This window comes from Chiloscyllium plagiosum, unplaced genomic scaffold, assembly GCF_037043375.1.
Source record: "Chiloscyllium plagiosum isolate Xiang-an unplaced genomic scaffold, Cpla_swu_hap1 HiC_scaffold_29, whole genome shotgun sequence".
In the NCBI taxonomy this organism is placed as follows: domain Eukaryota; kingdom Metazoa; phylum Chordata; class Chondrichthyes; order Orectolobiformes; family Hemiscylliidae; genus Chiloscyllium; species Chiloscyllium plagiosum.
The window spans coordinates 95,862,937-95,882,987 of NW_028270167.1; the positions used below are offsets into that span (position 1 = coordinate 95,862,937).

Consider the following 20,051-nt stretch of genomic DNA (forward strand, 5'->3'; position numbering starts at 1 on the left):
TACTTCTTAGCTTCACCCACAAAGCCTCACTGGGTGATCCTTCAGGTATTTCATCTCTGATTACTGCAGTGATACTTGCCTTAACTTGCCTTAGAATCATTGAAGAAAGGATTGGGAAGGTGATTCAGGAGATGAGTGACAGTAATAGGGTGGTTGTTATGGGGGACTTTAACTTTCCTGATATTGATTGGGAAAGCTATAGCTCACGTTCGTTAGATGGGTCAGTGTTTGTTCAATGTGTGCAGGAGAGTTTCCTGACACAATATGTAGACAGGCCAACAAGAGGTGAGGCCATACTGGATTTGGTTCTGGGTAACGAACCAGGCCAGGTGTTAGAATTAGAGGTAGGTGAGCACTTTGGGGATAGTGACCATAATTCGGTGATTTTTACACTCGTGATGGAGAGGGATAAGTGTGTACTACAGGGCAAGAATTATAGCTGGGGTAAGGGAAATTATGATGCGGTGAGGCATGACTTAGGATGTGTGGCTTGGAAAAGTAGACTCCAAGGCAAGAGTGTAAATGATATGTGGAACTTGTTCAAGGGGCAACTATTGAGTGTCCTTGATAATTATGTACCGGTCAGGCAGGTAGGAAAGGGTCGTGCGAGGGAGCCGTGGTTTAATAAGGAATTGGAATCCCTTGTTAAATGGAAGAGGGCGGCCTATCTCAAGATGAGACGTGAAGGTTCAATTGGGGCGATTGAGAGTTATAGGGTAGCCAGGAAGGACCTGAAGAGAGAGCTAAAAGCAGCAAGGAGGGGACATGAAAGGTCCTTAGTAGATAGGATTAGGGAAAACCCTAAGGCTTTCTATAGGTATGTTAGGAATAAAAGAATGACTAGGGTAGGAATAGGTCCAGTCAAGGATAGTAGGGGGATGTTGCGTGTGGAGGCGGAAGAGATTGGGGAGACACTGAATGAATACTTTTCTTCAGTATTCACTCAGGAACAGGGCATTGTTGTCGATGAGAATACTGAGGCACAAATAAGTAGAATGGATGGCTTTGAGGTATGTAGAGAAGAGGTGTTGGAAATCCTGGAAAAGGTGAAAATAGATAAGTCCCCTGGGCCTGATGGCATTTATCCTAGGATTCTCTGGGAAGCAAGGGAGGAGATTGCAGAGCCATTGGTCTTGATTTTTATGTCCTCTTTGTCTACAGGAGTAGTCCCAGAAGACTGGAGGATAGCAAATGTGGTTCCCTTGTTCAAAAAGGGGAGTAGGGATAGCCCTAGTAACTATAGGCCGGTGAGTCTCACTTCTGTTGTGGGCAAAGTCTTAGAGAGAATTGTAAGGGATAGGATTTATGCACATCTAGATAGGAATAATGTGATCAAGGATAGTCAGCATGGTTTTGTGAAGGGCAAGTCGTGCCTCACAAACCTTATTGAATTCTTTGAAAAGGTGACGAAGGAGGTTGATGAGGGGAAAGCGGTAGATGTGGTATATATGGATTTTAGTAAGGCGTTTGATAAGGTTCCCCATGGTAGGCTACTGCAGAAAATACGGAGATATGGCATTGAGGGGAAGTTGGAGGTTTGGATTAGGAATTGGCTGGATGGAAGAAGACAGAGGGTAGTAGTTGATGGCAAAGTTTCTTCATGGAGTGCCGTCACTAGCGGTGTTCCGCAAGGATCTGTTTTGGGACCATTGCTGTTTGTCATTTTTATAAATGACCTGGAAGAGGGGTTAGAAGGTTGGGTGAGCAAGTTTGCGGATGACACGAAAGTCGGAGGAGTTGTTGACAGTGAGGAAGCATGTGGCAGGTTACAGCAGGATATAGAGAAGCTGCAGAGCTGGGCAGAAAGGTGGCAGATGGAATTCAATGTAGCTAAGTGCGAGGTGATTCACTTTGGGAAGAATAACAAAAAGATGGGGTACTGGGCTAATGGTCGGATACTTGGTAGTGTGGATGAGCAGAGGGATCTTGGTGTCCATGTACACAGATCTCTGAAAGTTGCCACCCAGGTAAATAGTGCGGTGAGGAAGGCATATGGCGTACTGGCTTTTATTGGTAGAGGAATTGAGTTCCGGAGTCCTGAGGTCATGATGCAGTTGTATAAGACTCTGGTACGGCCGCATCTGGAATATTGTGTGCAGTTTTGGTCGCCATACTATAGGAAGGATGTGGAGGCATTGGAACGGGTGCAGAGGAGGTTTACCAGGATGTTGCCTGGTATGGAAGGAAAATCGTATGAGGAAAGACTGAGGCACTTGGGGCTGTTTTCACTAGAGAAAAGAAGGTTTAGGGGTGACTTGATTGAGGTGTACAAGATGATTAGGGGGTTAGATAGGGTCGACAGTATGAACCTTTTCCCGCGTATTGAGTCGGGTATTACAAGGGGGCATAGCTTTAAATTAAGGGGGAGTAGATATAGGACTGATGTTAGGGGTAGGTTCTTCACTCAGCGAGTCGTTAGTTCATGGAATGCCCTGCCAGTAACAGTGGTGGACTCTCCCTCTTTATGGGCATTTAAGAGGGCATTGGATAGGTATATGGAGGATAGTGGGTTAGTGTAGTTTAGGTGGGCTTGGATCGGCGCAACATCGAGGGCCCAAGGGCCTGTACTGCGCTGTATTCTTCTATGTTCTATGTTCTATGTTCTATGTTAACAAAAATGCAAATCCCATTCCCTTCTTTCCACCACTTCTGTTCCGCCCAAACCACCTGTACCCTGTCACAATACGCTGCTTGTGTTAATTGCTATGGCATAAAGAATACATTTCAGCGATTCAGCTCATGCTGTTACCTGTTTCTGCCGTCACTGCTCTGTTTGATGATGAACTTTCCATCGGCTTCTGAGTTGAATATGTCGTGTCGTCCCCATGTTCAGCAGTGTTTGGATCTGAAGGAATGGAGAATGATTCAAAGATGGAACTCTTTAATTCAGACATTTTTCAATGATTCCCAGCATGCCATGTATCACATGGAGGCAAAAATGCAATAGTATCTTCACTGAGTTATTAATCCAGAGAATCTGTGAATGCTTTGGAGATCTGTTTTCAATCTTCACACTGCAGATGGTGGAATTTTAAATCAATGAAAAATAATATATTTGTAATGAAGAATCAACTGATGGCCATGAAACCATGTTCATTTGCTGGAAAAAGGATTACACTACTGGCTATTTAATCTCTTTCTGGGAAGAAACCCTCATCTGCTCTCGCCTACAAGTGAGATCAGATCTACAGGAACGTTACTGACATCCCACTTCGCTCAGTCACTCTATCACACTTACCTCAGTCACAGCGTCCCACACGTGACAGTCATTGAATCGCAGTCTGCTTAGTCATTACATCCCACTGCATTAGCTCACGAAAGTCTATTCCCCCTCTGAACCGAGAGATTCGCTGCAATCATTTGATCCATTTAATTGACACACCACCTTCCACTCGCCTCAGTTATTTAATCACACTACCATTACTCACAAACACGCAATTCCCTCAGTCACAGCATTTTCCATCCCTCAGACACTGCATAACGCTTCCCCCAATGTCTAAATGGCACTACCCTCAATCACATCGTAAAACTAATTTCAGACATGAGATTCCAGACACAGGAACAACTAATCTAATTTACCTCAGTCACGGCTCCCACTCTCCTTCTCAAAGGACATGACAGTTTCCACTGTCACAATATTCCACTGCTGTCCATCACTATATTTCAACAGCATCAGTTAATCCACCTCTCTCTCCTCAGACACTCAATCACCCTCCCTTATTCATTGTTTCCAACTATGCTGAGTCACAACATCAGACTACTGAACACCACTAACTGGGTCACTGCATGCTGTGTAATTGGAGAGATGTGATCAGAATGGTGGGCTATATGTTAAAAATATGGAATGGATTTGGAAGACGATTTCTCAGTGGACTTTGGAGTTTTTATACCTACAGGTTCCAGAGCAGTGAAAGTCTTGTCACTGCAGGAAAGGAATGCTGATACATCTTGGAGTCACATGAGAGAGAAACACAACAAATTAGCGGTCAAGACATCACAGCTGTCTGACCCAATATAAAGACCAATCCTGAACAATTGGTCTTTTCCCTGTCAATATATCACAGGCTAACAAAATGCAAGCATCACCCATTCAGACTACATGATAAGAACATCAAAGGAATAGGACTCTGTTCAGATTTTGCCTGTCCTCGGATGCTGCCTGAATTGCTGTGCTCTTCCAGCACCACTGATCCAGAATTCTGTTCAAGTCACTCTAATTAGCGACATCTGCAATTGCATTCCATTTCAAACAGTCAAACTGCACAAGTCACACCAAAGAAAATTCTATTCCCAATAATCATTAGAACATATTCTCAGCAGTCGATGCAATATATTCGTTTCAGTGACTTCATTGTACCTTTCAAAGTAACTTTGACTCAAACTTTCATTAAAAAAAATCACACTCCCTTTCGGGCATGCATCTTACACTCAGTGCCCTGAATTCAATCCTGCATCTACTTTTGGATCTAACTGAAAGTGTGATTGCTTTGACCTTCATGACAGTGGCAATCGCAGAATTAACGTGTACTTCGACTGAGAGGGAATGTATCAAGGAAATTTGAGGCATTTTCAGAGACATATAAATCATAGAGATGCCCCAACCTGGTGCATAAGATGCAGCAGATTTGGAATGGAATCTCACAGTGGACTTTGGCTCAATACTGAACACAAGCCCAAAAGTGCAGACTCGAAAACGTCCCGTGCAACTGCAACATAGCTTCCAACGTCTATACTCAATACCCTGACGGATGAACACCAACGTGCCCAAAGCATTGTTTAACGTCCTGTCTACCTGTGACTACACTTTCAGAGAATTGTGCATTTGAACCCCAAGGTCCCTCTGTTTCACTGCACTCCTTAAGGCCCTACCATTCACCGTGAAAATCCAACATTGATTTGATTTTCCAAAATGCAACACCACACACTTCTCTATATTTAACTCCATTTTCCATTTCTGAGCCCACTTCCGCGGATGTTTAAGGTTCTGCTGCCAAACATCCTCACTGACTCTTTTAGTGTCATCTGGAAACTTACTAATCATGATTTGTACATTCTCATCCAAATCATTAATATAGATAACAATCAGGATTGGGCCCAGCACCGACCCCGAGGCCTTCAGCGATTCAAAGGCCTCCAGTCAGAAGAGCATCCTTCCACTATTATGGTCTGCTTCCTATCATGAAGACAAGTGTGCATCAAATTGCCAGCTTCCTCGAGGTTCCATGCAATCTAACTTTCCAGAGCAGCCTCCCAAGTGGGACCTTATGAAAGACCTGACTGAAATCAATATAGACGAATTCAACTGTCTTGCCATCGTCAATCCTCCTGGTCAATTCATCAAAGAACTCTAACAAATTTGTGAGGCATGATCTCCCACACACAAAACAATGCTGACTACTCCTAATCAAGCCCTGCCTTTCCAAATTCACGTATACATTATCTCCCAGAATTTTCTGAAGGAACCTATCGACTCCAGATGTTAGCATTTTGGTCTATATTTCCCAGATTTTCTTTGCATTCCTTATTGAAACAGAGTACGACATTCTTTATCTTCGAGTCTTCCGGGTCCTCACCCGTGGCTAATGATGATGCAAAAGGTATCAGCTGGGTCCTTCGCAATTTCTTCTCCGGTCTCCTAAAGTCTTCTTGCATATATTTTGTCAGGACCAGAAGACTTATCCACCTTCACACATTACAGTGAATACAATATCACCGCTGCGCTGAGAAGGAATGTCCCCAAGATATGACCGCAAATTTCGCCCAGTTCCAAACTCTTTCTCCACAGTAAAAATAGAGAAGTATTCATTGAGGCCCTGCCCGTCTCTGGCACTTCCAAACAAGCATGTCCGCTCCTTGAGGAGTCATATTCTTTCTCTAGTTATTCTTTTTCCTTTAATACACCTAAGGAACCTCTTTGGATTCTCCATAATCCTCATGGATATTTCGTGCCCCTTTTCGCCCTCATGATTTCTCTCCACAGTAAACTCCTGTTTTCCCTATATCCTTCTAGGAATTCCCTTGATTCCAGCTGCCTGCAACTGAGCCATGTCTCCTTTTTTTCTGGTCAACGTCTCAATGTATCTCGAATTCCAGGGTTGCTTATTCCTGCCAATCTTGCCCTTCACTTTCAAAGAAACATATAGACTCTAACTAGCTGGCTTTTAATGGACTTCCACTTGCCGTTCCCTGCAAATAAACTGCTGAAAATCCTGTGCAATTCCATCAAAATTCGCCTCCCCCCAATTTAGAACTAGATTCTGGGGACCAGTTTCGTCCTTCTTAATAAGCAGTTTTAAGGTCAATAGAATGATGGTTACTGATCCCAAAGGGTTCCACCTCTGTCACTTTAGTTACGCTGTCCTGCCTTATTTCCCAAGAGTCGGTCAAGATTTGTCCCTCGTCGAGTCGGAACTCTATATTCAGATTTTGAAATGTTTTCTGAACGCACTTAACAAATTCCACCCCATCAAACACTAAACACTATGGGATTCCCAGTCTATGTCAGAAAAATCAAAATCTCCGACTACAACAATCCAATTGCTTCTGCAAGTCTCCCCAATATCCCGGCATATTTGTTCCTCTAATTCCCATTGACTATTTGGGGGCCTAACATACAACCCCAGTAATGTCACCATCCCCTTCTTATTTCTCTACTCCACCCACAAAGCCTCACTGTGTGATCCCTCAGTTATTTCATCTCTGATTACTGCAATGATACTCGCCTTATACAAAAATGCAAATCCCATTCCCTTCCCACTTCCGTCCCGCCTAAACCATTTGCGCTCTGGCACATTACACTGCTTTTATTCATTGATATTGTGTAAAGAATATTTTTCAGCGATTCAGCTCTGGCTGTTACCTGTTTCTGCCGTCACTGCTCTGTTTGATGAAGATCTTTCCGTCGGATTCTGAGTTGAATTTGTCACGTTGTTGTCATGTTCAGCTGTGTTTGGATCTGAAAGAATGGAGATACAGTATAAGAATGATTCAAAGTTGGAACTCTTTAATTCAGATATTTCTCAATAATTCCTAGCGTGCCATGTATTTCATGGAGGCAAGAGCCCAGTAGTAGTTTCACTATTATTAATTCAGATACTCTGGATACCTGGTTTCAAACCTTCAAACTGCAGATTGTGGAATTTTAATTCGATGCAAAATAACATATTTGGCATGAAGAATCTATTGATGGTCATGCAACCATGTTAATTTGCTGGAAAAATGACGCCACTGGCTAATTAATCTCTTTCAGGGAAAGAAACCTCATCTGCTCTGAACTGCAAGTGCGTTCAGATCTATAGCATAGTTCTTGACATCCCACTTCGCTCAGTCACTTCATCACACTTTTCTCAGTCACAAGGTCCACACACGTGTCAGTCACTGTATCTCAGTCTGCTTAGTTATGACATCCCACTGCATTAACCCATAAAAGTCCATTCCTCTCGGTACCAACACATTCACTGCAGTAATTTAATCGATTCGCTTGATGCATCACCTTCTGTTCACTTCAGTTATTCAATCACACTACCATCACTCACGAACACGCAATTCATTCAGTCACTGCATATCGCTTCCCTCAATCTCTAAATGGCATTATGCTCAATAACATCGTAAAACCCATTTCTGATATGATATTCTACACAGATGAGCCACTAATCCGATTTACATCAGTCACTACATCCCACTCTCCACCTCAAATGACATGACAGCTTCCTCTGTCACAATTTTCCACTGCTCTCAGTGACTACATTTCACCACCAGCGTTTTCTCAAGTTCACACTCCTCAGTCACTTAATCTCACTCCCCTCATTCATTGTTTCCAATTACGCTCAATCACAGCATCACACTGCTGAACACCACTAACCTGGTCAATGCATACCTCTTTTCTTAGTCAATACGTCATTCTCCCCTCAATCAATACATCACTCGCCCGTCAGTCAATACATTTCACTTCTCTCAGTCCATGCATCGCACTTCCCTCAGTCACTCTGTCACATCCGTCACACGATTGCAGTCCACGAACTCTAAGTTTGGCCTGTTGTTCTGAGTGGTATGTGCTGCGGTTCACAATTCAGAGCAAGAGTTCCAGTAAATGGTGTCAGAGTGTATCACGCCTTTTACACAGTGTCCACACTGCACAGCAACTTACTAAAGGACATAGTCCTTGACTAAATCTTATAAGCAACTGTCAAACCTATCAGAAGGTGTTATTGTTTTCAATGTCACGAAAATATCGATCAGAAAACATCCAGCCCGACTAAGAGAGAATTTAAAAATCAAAATTGAGGCATAACCTGAATATCAGTGCTTTGTAGTGCAGAAGATGAAACGGGTTTGGAAGACGATATTTCAGAGGACGTTGGAGTTGTTTTACCGACAGTTCCATGACTTGCTGGAAGTTTTGGAAATGCAATAAAATAATGCAAGTATGTCTCGGACAGACGGAACAGAGGAGAACCAGACAATTGAGGGCATGACATCTACCAGTCTCAATATAGAGAAGAATCCCAGTCACTACCTCAAAATGAGAATGACAAAATGTAAGCATCACCAAGTCCTTTCTGCATGATGACATCATAGAAAAATAGGATCAAATTCCAAGGGACGTAACGTTAGACATGTGCCATCAACTTATATTGAAACAATCTACGCGTACAAGTCACAGCAATCAACATGCAAACCCCTCCGCCCAATAATCATTGCCGATAATACAACTGAATCCTTGCATTCCGTTCCCTGTGGTGCCTTAATTACGAATCTCACAAAAATCTTTCCACAGAATTAATTGAAAAAAGTCACATTACCCCGCACTTCCTCTGTACTGAAACCTTTCTAAAGTACACAGACAGTCCTTGATGTAATGTTACAGATATTTGTGGAATGTATCTGAAGTAGTATTTGCATTTTTAACGTCATGAAAGAATCAATCGGAGATGGAAAGTGTAATTCCGACTTAAAGGAAATTTAACAATTAAGTTTAAAGTATAGTTGGAGAGATGTGATCAGAATGGTGGACTATATGTCATAAATATGGAATGGATAAGGAAGACGATTTCTCAGGGGAGTTTGGAGTTTTTATACCTACAGGTCCCAGAGCTGATGAAAGTCTTCCCACTGCAAGAAAGAAATGCGAATACATCTCGGAGTCACATGAAAGAAGAACAAAACTAATTAGCGGTCAAGACATCACAGCTGTCTGTCTCAATATACAGACCAATTCTGAACAATTGGTCTTTTCCCTGTCAATATATCACAGTCATGCTAACAAAATGCAAGCATCACCCAGTCCTGCTTCATGATAAGAACATCAAAGGAACAGGATTCTGTTTCAAGGCACTCTAATTAGCGACATCTCCAAATGCATTTTGCTTCAGTCAAATTGTACAAGTCACACCAAACAAAATTCTATTCACTGTAATCATTAGAACATATTCTCGGCAGTCAGTGCAATATATTCATTTCAGTGACTTCATTGAACCTTTCCAAGTAACTTTACCTCAAACCTTCATTTAAAAAAAATCACACTCCTTTTCTGGCGTGCATCTTACGCTCAGTGCTCTGATTTCAATCCTGCAGCTACTTGTGGAGCTAACCAAAAGTGTGATTGCTCTGATCTTCATGACAGTGTCAGTCGGAGAATTAACGTGCTCTTTCGACTGAGAGGGAATGTTTCAAGGAAATTTGACGCATTATCAGAGATATATAAGTCATAGAGATGCCCCAACCTGGTGCATAAGATGCAGCAGATTTGGAATAGAATCTCACAGTGCACTTTGGCTCAATACTAAACACAATCCCAAAAGTGCAGCCTCGAAAACGTCCCGTGCAACAGCAACAGAGCTTCCAACTTCTGTACTCAATACCCTGACTGATGAACACCAATGTGCCCAAAACATTGTTCAACGCCCTGTCTACCTGTGAGTAAACTTTCAGAGAATCGTGCACTTGAACCCCAAGGTCCCTCTGTTTCACTGCACTCCTTAAGGCCCTACCATTCACCACGAAAATCCAACATTGATTTGATTTTCCAAAATGCAACACCACACACTTCTCTATATTAAACTCCATTTTCCATTTCTGAGCCCACTTCCGCGGATGTTTCAGGTTCTGTTGCTAAACATCCTCATTGTCCGTTTTAGTGTCATCTGGAAACTTACTAATCATGGTTGGTACATTCTCATCCAAAGCATTAATATAGATAACAGTCAGGATTGGGCCCAGCACCAACCCCTGAGGCCTTCCACGATTCACGGGCCTCCAGTCGGAAGGGCATCCTTCCACTATTATGGTCTGCTTCCTATCATGAAGACAAGTGTGCATCAAATTGCCAGCTTCCTCGAGGTTCTTGCAATCTAACTTTCCAGAGCAGCCTAGCAAGTGAGACCTTATGAAAGACCTGACTGAAATCAATATTGACAAGGTTATATGCCTTATCATCGTCAACCTTCCTGGTTAATTTATCAAAGAACTCTAACAAATTTGTGAGGCATGATCTCCCACGCATAACACCATGCTGATGACGCCTAATCAAACCCTGCCTTTCCAAATTCATGTATACATTACCTCCCAGAATTTTCTCAAGTAACTTATGTACACCAGATGTTAGGATTGTTGGTCTATAGTTCCCAGGTTTTTATTTGCAGTCCTTGTTGAAACAGAGTATGACATTCGTTACCCTCGAGTCATCCGTGACCTCACCCATGACTGACATAGACTGGGACTGCCAGCTGGGTCGCCCGAAATTTCTTCTCTGGTCTCTTGAATTCTTCTTGCGTATATTTTGTCAGTACCAGAAGTTTGATCCGCCTTCACACATTATACCGCGTACAATATTACCTCTGTGCTGAGAAGGAATGTCCCCAAGATATGACCGCTAATTTCGCTCAGTTCCAAACTCTTTCTCCACCATAAACATAAAGAAGATGTATTCATTGAGGACGTTGTCCATCTCTGGCACTTCCAAATATACATGTCCACTATGCTCCTCGATGAGTCCTATTCTCTCTCTAGTTATTCTTTTTCCTTTAATATACTTAAGGAACCTCTTTGGTTTCTCCGTAACCGACTCACCCACGGCTATTTCGTGTCCACTTTCGCCCTCATGATTTCTCTCCTCAGTAAACTCCTGTTTCTCCTATATCCTTCTAGGAATTCCCTTGATTCCAGCTGCTTGCAACTGAGCCATGTCTCCTTTTTTCTGGTCAAAGCCTCAATGTATCTTGGCTTCCAGGGTTCCTATTCCTACAAATCTTGCCCTTCACCTTCAAAGAAACGTATAGATCTTGTACTCTAACTATCACACTTGAAAGGACTTCCGCTTGCCTTTCCCCGCAAACAATCTACTCGAATTAAATTATGCAACTCCTGTGTAATTCCAGCAAAATTCGCCTTGCCCCAATTTAGAACTTGATTCTGGGGACCTGTTTCATCATTCTTAATAAACAGTTTTAAGGTCAATAGAACGATGGTTACTGGTTCCAAAGGGTTCCACCTCTGTCACTTTAGTTACGCTGTCCTGCCTTATTTCCCAAGAGTCGGTCAAGATTTGACCCTTCCCGAGTCTGACCTCTGTATACAGATTTTGAAATGTTTTCTGAACGCACTTAACAAATTCCACCCCATCTAACACTAAACACTATGGGAGTCCCAGTGTATGTCAGAAAAATTAAAATCTCCTACTACAACAATGCAATTGCTCCTGCAAGTACCACAATATCCCGGCATATTTGTTCCTCTAATTGCCATTGAGTAATTGGGGACCTTAAATACAACCCCAGTAATGTCACCATCCCCGTCTTATTTCTCTACTCCACCCACAAAGCCTCACTGTGTGATCCCTCAGTTATTTAATCTCTGATTACTGCGATGATATTCGCCTTATACAAAAATGCAAATCCCACTCCATTTTATCCACCATTCCTGTCCCGCCTAAACCACCTGGCACATAACTCTGCGTGTATTAATTGCTTTTGTGTAAAGAATACTTCTCAGCGTCACTGTTACCTGTTTCTGCCGTCACTGCTCTGTTTGGTGAAGAACTTTCTGTCGGTTTCTGAGTTGAATTTGTCACGTTGTTGTCATGTTCAGCAGTGTTTGGATCTGAAGGAATGGAGACATAGTATAAGAATGATTCAAAGATGGAACTCTTTAATTCAGATATTTCCCAATAATTCCCAGCGTGCCATGTATTTCATGGAGGCAAGAACCCAGTCGTATTTTCACTGAGTTAGAAATCCAGAGACTCAGCGAACACTCTGGGGACCTGTTTTCAAATCTTCAAACTGCAAATGGTGAAATTGGAATTCGATGCAAAGTAACATATCTGGCCTGAAGAATCTACTGATTGCCATGAATCCATGTGCATTTGCTGAAAACAAAATGACGCCACTGACTAGGTAATCTCTTTCAGGGAAGGAAACCTCATCTGCTCTGAACTGCAAGTGAGTACAGACCTATAGCAACGTTCTTGACGTTCATACCCTCTGAAATGGCCTAACAATCTATCCTGTTGCACCAATCGCTTCGGCGTTTCACAAAGAAACAAATCCAGATGGATCGCCTGGCATCGAACGAAGCACTGGGAAAGATGATGGTCCAATAAGCCCTGTCACCCTGCAAAGTGCTCCTTACTAACACCTGACAATAGTGATAAATTTGCGAAAGTTATTTCACAGATTAGCCCGTTATTAGTCTAATCTTGCTTACATCGGCGACCGTGGAGACAGTTAACCAGATGTCACCACCGCCATCATAGATATGTCCAGTCCCACTTGCAGGACAGTCCTAGCAGAGGTGGCGGCACGGTGGACTAAAATCAGAATGAAGTTCACCTAGAAGTCCTCTGCATGGACACGAGTCCCTTACCATCTTGTGACGTCAGATTAAACATGGTTAAGAAAACTTATGCTGATTACCACAACTGAGGAATCAGGACTGCTACATGCTGCACAATGTATGGGATAAGCATCAAGCCAGGCAAGTATGCAAAATGTACAATGGATGTGTGGGGAATTGCAATATTCATCACCGACAGTGTGTCAGCAGTAGCACTGTTGATCGACCTGTTCGGGTCCTATACATAAAGCTGCTAGAATGGGGCCATGACAGGTGGTGAGGGGGTGAAATACACTTGCTTTCATCCTTATCACTATGCCGACTGCAGATGCATCTGCACAAGAAAATATTGTCAAGAGTGACTACCGCATAGTTCTTGGCGAGACGAACTTAAAAACCATCCAAATGTGTTATCTGGCACTGTCACCATGCTAAATGGGACAGACTTCAAGCAGATCTAGCAATTCCAGGTTCGATGAAGCCCGGTCGGAGACCAACAGCAACAAAATTGTCTTCCATCAAAATCGGCAACATATTGTTGAGCATACTCCCCACTCAAACCTTATAATAAAATGATGGAATCAAACTTATTTCGTGGAATGTGCAGGAGTGTACAGCAGGAGTAGCACCAAGCATACACAAAAATGCCGCATCAACAAAATGAAGCTGCAAAACACGGCTACTTCAAGGGAGGGATGAGCGAGGTAGAATTGACTGGTAGATGAGCCCAGCATGAAAGGCAGTGAAACAACAATGGCGAGAGATTCTGGGAGTAATTCAGGAGACACAGCAGAGATTCAAACTGAGGAAAACGAACAATGGTATAGGTAGGTTGAGGCAACCACAGTGGCAAGGGAAGCAATCCCATAAACAATGGATCAGAAGTACCACATGCAGTGAATGGTGTTTTTATGTAACAACTCATTGCAGGAGGAGCCACAAATACCCCCATCCTAAATGATGGAAAAGCACAACACAGTTGAAAACACTAGTATGAAACGTTTGAGGCGTGGTGGCTCAGTCGTTAGCACTGCTGCTTCACAGCGCCAGGAACCTGGGTTCAATTCTTGCCTCATGTCTGTGTCGAGTTTGCACATTCTCTCAGGAAACTGTGAGTTGCTGCCCACAATCCAAACATATACAGGTAAGGTGAATTGGCCATGTTGGATTGTCCATCGTGTGAGGTGTATTCATCAGGGGTAAATGTAGGGTTGTGGTGGGATACTCTTCGGAGAGTTGGTGTGGATTTGTTGGGCAGAAGGGCCTGTTTCCATACTGTAGGGAAACTCATATCAGCATTCCCAAGTGAATTAGCCATCTTGGCCTCCTCCAATTATTCCCAGCATCACAGACAGAAGTTTTCAGGCTTCTTATTTACTCAGCGCAGTGAAAAGATACTGTTGAAGACATTGGATATTGCAAAGCTACTGAGCTCTGAGACTATTCCGGCAATAGTAAGGAAGAACTTGCCGTACTCTAGCCATGCTCTTTCAAAACAATTCCAAATCTGGCATGAACACTGCAGTGTACAAAATTTCCTAGCTATGTCTCATCCACGATATGCAGGACAAATCCAAAATATTCATTTTCTATCGCACCAGTCAACTCTCGATCTTCAGCAAAGTGATAGAAGGTGTCATCAACAGAGAGATAAAGCAGCACCTGCTCAGCAATAACCCGCTCAGTGACGCCCAGTTAAGTTCCACCACAAAGACTCAGCTCCTGCACTCATTACAGCTTTGGTTCAAGACTGGACAAGAGGAAAATTCCAGAGATGAGGCGCAAGTGTCAAACCTTGACACTGAAGCTGCATTCGAATGAGTGAGGCATCAGAAGCATGAACAAAAATGGGATTTATGGGTGTCAAGGTCAAATATTCTACTGCTTTGAATCAAACCTTCATATAGAATTTGATACTATGGTTTGGGGTCAAACATCTTAGCTTCATGGCGTCACTGCAGGGCTTCCTGGCGTTAGAATTTTCGGTAAAACTATCCTCAACATGTTCATCAATTACGTTCCCACCGTTTTAAGGTCAGGAACTGGGATATTCACAGATGACTGCATAATGGTCAGCTCTGTTTGCGACCCCTCAGACATTGAAACAGCCCATATTCAAATGCAAGAAGATCTAAATAATATCCCTGTTTTGACTGAAATGTAGTAAGTAACAGTCACACAAGTGACAAGAGATGACCAAGGAATCAGGGTGGAATGGTGGTTCAGTGTTTCGCACTGCTACCTCACAGTGCCTGGGACTTGGATTCAATTCCAGCTTCATGAAATTGTTTGCGTGGTGATTGCGCATTGTCCCCTGTCTGCGTGGTTTCCTCCCACAGTCCAAAACTGTGAAGGTCAGATAGAGTAGCCATGGGAAATTTAGGACTAGAGGCATTGGGTTGGGGGGTGGGGGATGTGTGGTTTGTGTGGGATACCTTCGGAGAGGCGGTGTGGACTCAATGGGCTTCCACACCGTAGGGATTCAATGATAGTCATCAAAAAGTAACACCGTCATCATTTTCCCTGTGATTCAATTCCGTTACCATGACTGAATTTAACGTTATTAGCATCCTTGGTTTGACTCAAATAGATTTGTCACTAAAAGGTGGCAACAGTAAATCCAGGCTAGGAATTCTGCGGCAGGGACTCACGTTCTGACTCCCAGAAGACTGCTTAACACCTCCAAGGCGGTACACAGGATGGAAGCAGCATCAACAACGCTCAAGTATTCCTCTTGATTTGCATTACATCCACAAACATCTGTCTCTCCACCACCAACATTCAGGAGCACGGTTTGTACTACTTACAAAATGCACTGCAGAATTCACTAAAGATCTTCAGACAGCACCTTTCAAACCCACGGCTGCTTCCATCTACACGACCAGGGGAACAAACATATGGGGACAAGACAACGTGCAAGAATATGTCCCAGACAATCACCATCATTACTTCGAAATGTATCACTGCGCCTTTACTGTCAAAATGCTGGAAGTCCCTCGCTGTGGACATTGTGGGTCATCCACCTACATACACACTGGAACTAATCAAGAAGCTGTTGCATCTCCACTTTCTCAAGGGCAATTAAGCCCGGCCAGTAAATGCTGGCTCAGTCAGCCACCCAGTTTCCCACGAATAACTGATACAAATATAATGCTGAGGCACAGTGCCTTTCCCGGATTTAATACCAGATACGAATCTATGTCCTTTGTGATTTTCCTGAAGAAACATTGACAGCAGTGATTGCTGCTGCTCGCTATAACTGAAAGAAAAACACTTCACCATCAGATCTTTTGCCTCTGCAGTAATTGTACTAAACGATTGGATCAAATTCATTTAAATCCCTGCTTGTGAGGCGGTCATTTTATTTTCAGATCCTACATTCTCTGTGGCATTTGTGAAATGTTCTCAAATGAATGTGGGAATGAGACTATGATTCGGAGATTAGGATTCGATGTGTCCTTTGAGTAAATGGCAGTACTGTGTTAAGACCAAGAAATGAGAGGCTGAAACTTTGACAGTGTACTGTAACTGGGAAAATGAATTTAACACCACATAAAGAAACAGCTCAGCCCAACACGTCCAACTTGCATTTATGAAATGGATGCAGTGAGGATGGGAGTAGAACATGGTGACTCAAGTGAGTGCAATGCAGTGACAGTGAAAAATGTAATATAATATCTTGGGACAGTGGGATGCAGTGATTAATGGACTGGGATGTGTTTTCTGACATGAGAGAGACATCAGAACAGATTGCAGAGTGATGTAGTTACTACAGTGAGCATGATACTGTTGTTGAGGGAAGTTAGAAATGTTCACCAGGGGAGTGTGAGTCATTGAGTAAGATGTGGTAGAATGTAGGAACTAAAGCGAATTGAATTTCATGGCTTAAGGGAGAGGAGTGCTTCGACTGAAAGAAGTTGGATTTTATGCCTTGGAAACCAGCATCCTGTTTCTTTGGATTGTTTCCTTTCATACTTAAGACAGGGAGGAGCTTTCACATTGCCAATCATTCCGTGCTGCAGTGGCTGATTGTAACATTTTATTTACGTCTTGTCTGAGAGCAGTGACTTCCCAACTACATAATGTTCTCTTCCTCTTTTCAATTAACTCGGCTCACTTTCGTATATTTTATTTCAAAAGTTTCAATGACTCAGTGATTGGAAGTTCAAACTATTTCCAAAGTCATTGGAATGATATTTTCTTGGTGGAGTGAGACACCTCAAAGTTGCCCTTGTGAGTAACGTAAAAAGAGAACTGTACCTGTGCAGTAGGCAGCACAATGATGCAACGCCTTCAATTCATAAACAAAGTAACTGCTGCAGTTTTTGATCTTTATCTCATGGACCCAGTGACATTGATTTCTTTTCCAGTTTATACAAACTCTCCTGGTCACTTCCCCATCGGCCATGGTGGGATGAGAACCTGTAATAAGGTTTATCAGTATTGAAGAACGTAATCAATGTGAACAGTGCTGGACAGTGAACATCTGTCTAATAAATTATGAAATTACCCTGTAACCACGCTGTTCCACGTGTCGAGCAGTGATATGGTTGGACAACCACCTCTGGCATCTTCCATCCACCGGAGCTGAAACAGCAATCACAGAGAAAGCTAATGAATGGCAATCTGCCATAACATCATACCCAAGAAAAGTTCCTTGATGTAACCATACTTCCCATCCCAAAGCCGGTTAACCTTCCTCAGAGTCTCATCATAGTCATGGACCCATAGAGGTTGAGAGCATATGTAAAAAAAAGTCCTTTATCTCATTGTGTTACACCAGTCAAAAACAGTTTGAAAACCAAATTTTCAACGGCTTTTCCATCAACCTTCTTTGCTTTAGCATCGTAAGTACCCATCTAAGTATCTTTGTAATAACGTGAGAGGTTTTCACTTCGTCATCCTCATGGACAGTAAGCGCCAGATTACCATTATCTCTAGGCAAAATCATTTTTCCTCATATGCTGTCTAAACCCATTACCCTAATTTTATGCCTCCTGGCCATTCATGTCTCCATCAAGGGGGAAGAAGAAAGGATATTCCTTTTGAGCCTATCTCTGAAAATCATAACTTCTTTATGCATTTTAATCATGTCGCCTTTCAATCACCTCTGCTACAAGGAAAACTGAAACGGTTGTTTACATCGGTTTTCGGAAATTAAAATCTATAGCCCTGTCAACGGCATTTTAAATCTTTCCAACTCAAGCTACATTTTCTTGGAAATTTCTTCCAAACCATCTCCTGTACTATCACAATCTTTCGATATTGCATATTCCAGAATTTCCCACAGTACTTGGTGTGAGGCGTGTAAAAAATGTCGCCCAACTATTGCCCCGCCTGTATTAGCCTTTGAAATGTCCGTTCCAGGAAGGAGTGGTGAAAAGCATTTTGGATTTATTTGAGTTTGCATTTAATATACTCGTGACTGACAACAAGTTCAAAAGATACAGAGTCTGGATGGGAAAGATGACAATCAGACATAGAGTCGGAGTGGCATAGAGATGTACAAGTCAGAAACAGATACTTTGGTCCAACTCATCCATGCCGACCAGATATACTAATCTAATCTAATCCTATTTGCCAACATTTGGCCCATATTCTGACAAATCCTTTTCATTTGTATAACCTGATGGTTTTGAAATGTTGTAATTGTACCAGAATCGATTACTTCCTCTGGCAGTTCATTCCAAACAAATACCACCCTCTGCGCGAAGAAGTTGCCCATTAGGTCTGTTTTCAATCTCTTCACTCTTCACCTTAAACCTATGCCGTCTAGGTTTGGACTCCTCGCCCCAGAAATAAAAAAAAGACCTTGACAATTGAAGCTCTGCATGCCCCTCGTAACGTTATAAATTCTATCAGTTTACCCCTCAGCCACTGATGCTTATGGCAACCAACATCGGGAGGAGCATCGAGACCTCAGTCGATCTATCTTTACTTCAAATTTCATCTGTCTGCTAATCTGCCATATTTCCAAATTCGGATGTAAGTCTGAATTCTTGTACACTGCATGTCTTTTGACACGGATGCTGTTAGATATCCTCGGCCCTCTTACGTTCTTGTAAACAATTACCGAACTGCAGTTTCTCGCTGATCAATGGAAAGTCTGAAAAAAACATAGTGCAGGAAATAGGGCGTGTGGCCATAAGGGATGATAAGATGTAATCACTCCCAAGGATCGTTCCTCGTCATTCAATATGATCATGATTTGTTTGACATTCGTCATGTCCGCTTTTCCTGCCTTTTCTTGAAACTCAAGATTCTCATACTCATTAAACATCTATCCATCTCAACTTTAAAATGATACAAGACTCTTCCCCCAAAGATCACTTTAACAAGCTATTCACACACATCTGAGAAAATAATTCTGTCCTGTTTTAAGTGTCAAATGGATTCCCCTTTAATCTTTTTGTATTTGTTGTGACATTAGATTCGCCCATGGTTGGCAATATCCTCAAAGCATTTACCCTGTCAAGCTGAATAAGAACTACATGCATTTCAATGAGATTACCTCTCAATCTTCGAAACTATGGCGAGTCCTGTCCCAATTCGTTTAACATTTGCTCATTAGAAAATCCCTCCTCATATCAGATAATCTTGTTAAACGACTCTACACTGCCTCGAATGAAAGGATACATCTCCAGAAAGAATGGAATCAAAACTGCTCACAGTACTACTGATGTTCTCTGACCAGCAACTTGTACAATTGCAATAAGTCTTTCCTTCATTTATACGATAAACCCTTGATATAATGACAGACTTTCTGACCAGACTTTCTGATTACCTGCTGTCTCTGTTTGCTTGCTTTCTTTGTCTCGTTCATAAGAAAACGCAAGGCCGATTGTGTTGCAGCTTACTGCACCTATCCCTCCCCCATTTACATTATTATATGATCTAACTTCCAAAGTGCTCAACTTCTCATTACACTCAATTTATGCATTATTATCCACTTCTTTAACCTGACAGATTAGATAGATTACTTGCAATGTGGAAACAGGCCCTTCAGCCCAACAAGTCCCTTCGAAGAGTAACCCACCTAGACCCATTCCCCTACATTTACCCTTGTACCTAACACTATGGACAATTTAGCACGGCCAATTCACCTAACCTGCACATGTTTGGACAGTGGGAGGAAACCAGAGCACCCGGAGGAAACCCACGCAGACACAAGTAGAACGTGCAAACTCCACACAGACAGTCGCTCGAAGGTGGGAATTGAA

The 20,051-nt window shown here is 42.5% G+C and overlaps 1 protein-coding gene across 1 annotated transcript in view; it reads right to left on the reverse strand.

The window, feature by feature from the left end:
- Window positions 1–20,051, reverse strand: part of LOC122547008 (uncharacterized) — a 57,739-nt gene that overhangs the window by 10,679 nt on the left and 27,009 nt on the right. The window contains exons 7-11 of the mRNA XM_087976554.1: window positions 17,342–17,418; window positions 17,092–17,253; window positions 12,001–12,096; window positions 6,860–6,955; window positions 2,750–2,845 (exon numbers count right to left, since the gene is read on the reverse strand). Coding sequence (XP_087832680.1) covers window positions 2,750–2,845; window positions 6,860–6,955; window positions 12,001–12,096; window positions 17,092–17,253; window positions 17,342–17,418 — 527 coding nt within the window. The remainder of the gene's footprint in view (window positions 1–2,749; window positions 2,846–6,859; window positions 6,956–12,000; window positions 12,097–17,091; window positions 17,254–17,341; window positions 17,419–20,051) is intronic.